Raw genomic sequence first — 1418 nt, forward strand, 5'->3', positions numbered from 1 at the left:
ATAGATAGATTAAAGATAGGTAGATAGATAGATTAAAGATAGATAGATAGATAGATAGATTAAAGATAGATAGATTAAAGATAGATTAAAGATAGATAGATTAAAGATAGATAGATAGATAGATTAAAGATAGATAGATAGATTAAAGATAGATAGATAGATTAAAGATAGATAGATAGATACCTCTGGTATACACATATATGTTACATGTGTATGTCCTCCATACACCACAGGTAGATACACATACACGTGTCTATAGAACGAGGGTTATACCTACACATACAGCTCTCGTAACAGACAGACAGGCACATATGAACAGGCAGATACACATATATACCGGCAGCGGAGTGGAATTTCCGAAGTGAAGTAGAATAGCACCTATGATAGTGATGACTGTCGCTCTATCTTTATGCAGATAAACCATACACGAGTTATGCATACTTTGTATCTATTACAGCTGAACTGTAGGCAGATGAAAGTATATACCCCTCCATAGATGGACCAACTACCGCTCTATATAGGACGGAGCAGGAGGCGCCGGAATATACAAAATAAGAGGTCAGTGAATGAAAGATTACTTTGCCGTGCACATATATATCTCTATCGACCTGTATCTAAACATAAACAAAGGGTCGTTCAGGGAGAATACATGCCAGATGAGAGAGAGAGGGAGAGAGCGACTGAGAGAGAAAAGCATCGACAATGGATACATTCCCCGTGTAGAGAATGTTCCTAGCTTACTCGGTTGGACAAAAGCGGGTATTGTATGGCTATTCATGGCTATGATAGAAGCATATGCAGCTAGGAGATGAAGAAGAGTTTGCATGCGATCCATTTCATCTTGAAGTGTATCCATTCCAAGTTGGCTTCTTCTCTCTCCTCTCTCTTCTTCGTCCGAGTGACATGCCCCATCTTCTTCTTCTTCATCCTCTTGTCGATTGTTCTTCTTGCCTTCCTGCAATGAAACGCGTGCAGGCCAGTCTCTTAACTTCTTTTCTTCTTCATCTTCTCCAATGACTTCATACTCTATCCTAACAGGCAAAATCTTCTTCTCAACTGGGTCTTTCTTCTTCTCTCCGTCATTCTCACCGCCTTTATCCTTTTCATCCATGACGGCTTCTTCTTCTTCTCCTTTCTTCTCTTCTTCTACCCTACTCTCGCCTTCTCCTTCTTCTCTCTCTTCTTCTACCCTACTCTCGCCTTCTCCTTCATGAGGAGGACTCCTCCCGGGTGCAGAAGAAGAGGAGTCATCGCCCTCTCCATCTCCACCGGTTGATGGGGGTGTAGTACTGGCATGAGACACCTCGGTTGTATTCGCCATATCAACATCTACACCAGTACTACTACTAGAAGACGAACTTGCTGATGTATCCCTTGTTCTCCCCCCCTGATCCATAGAGGGATCTTGTTCACCCCCC

The 1418-nt window shown here is 42.1% G+C and overlaps 1 protein-coding gene across 1 annotated transcript in view; it reads right to left on the reverse strand.

The window, feature by feature from the left end:
* Positions 1-1418, reverse strand: part of CSUI_011251 (hect-domain (ubiquitin-transferase) domain-containing protein) — a gene marked incomplete at its 3' end in the record, with an annotated part of 10633 nt that overhangs the window by 1406 nt on the left and 7809 nt on the right. The window contains exon 7 of the mRNA XM_068071352.1: positions 742-1329. Coding sequence (XP_067916672.1) covers positions 742-1329 — 588 coding nt within the window. The remainder of the gene's footprint in view (positions 1-741; positions 1330-1418) is intronic.

This window comes from Cystoisospora suis (assembly GCF_002600585.1).
Source record: "Cystoisospora suis strain Wien I chromosome Unknown contig_10400, whole genome shotgun sequence".
In the NCBI taxonomy this organism is placed as follows: domain Eukaryota; phylum Apicomplexa; class Conoidasida; order Eucoccidiorida; family Sarcocystidae; genus Cystoisospora; species Cystoisospora suis.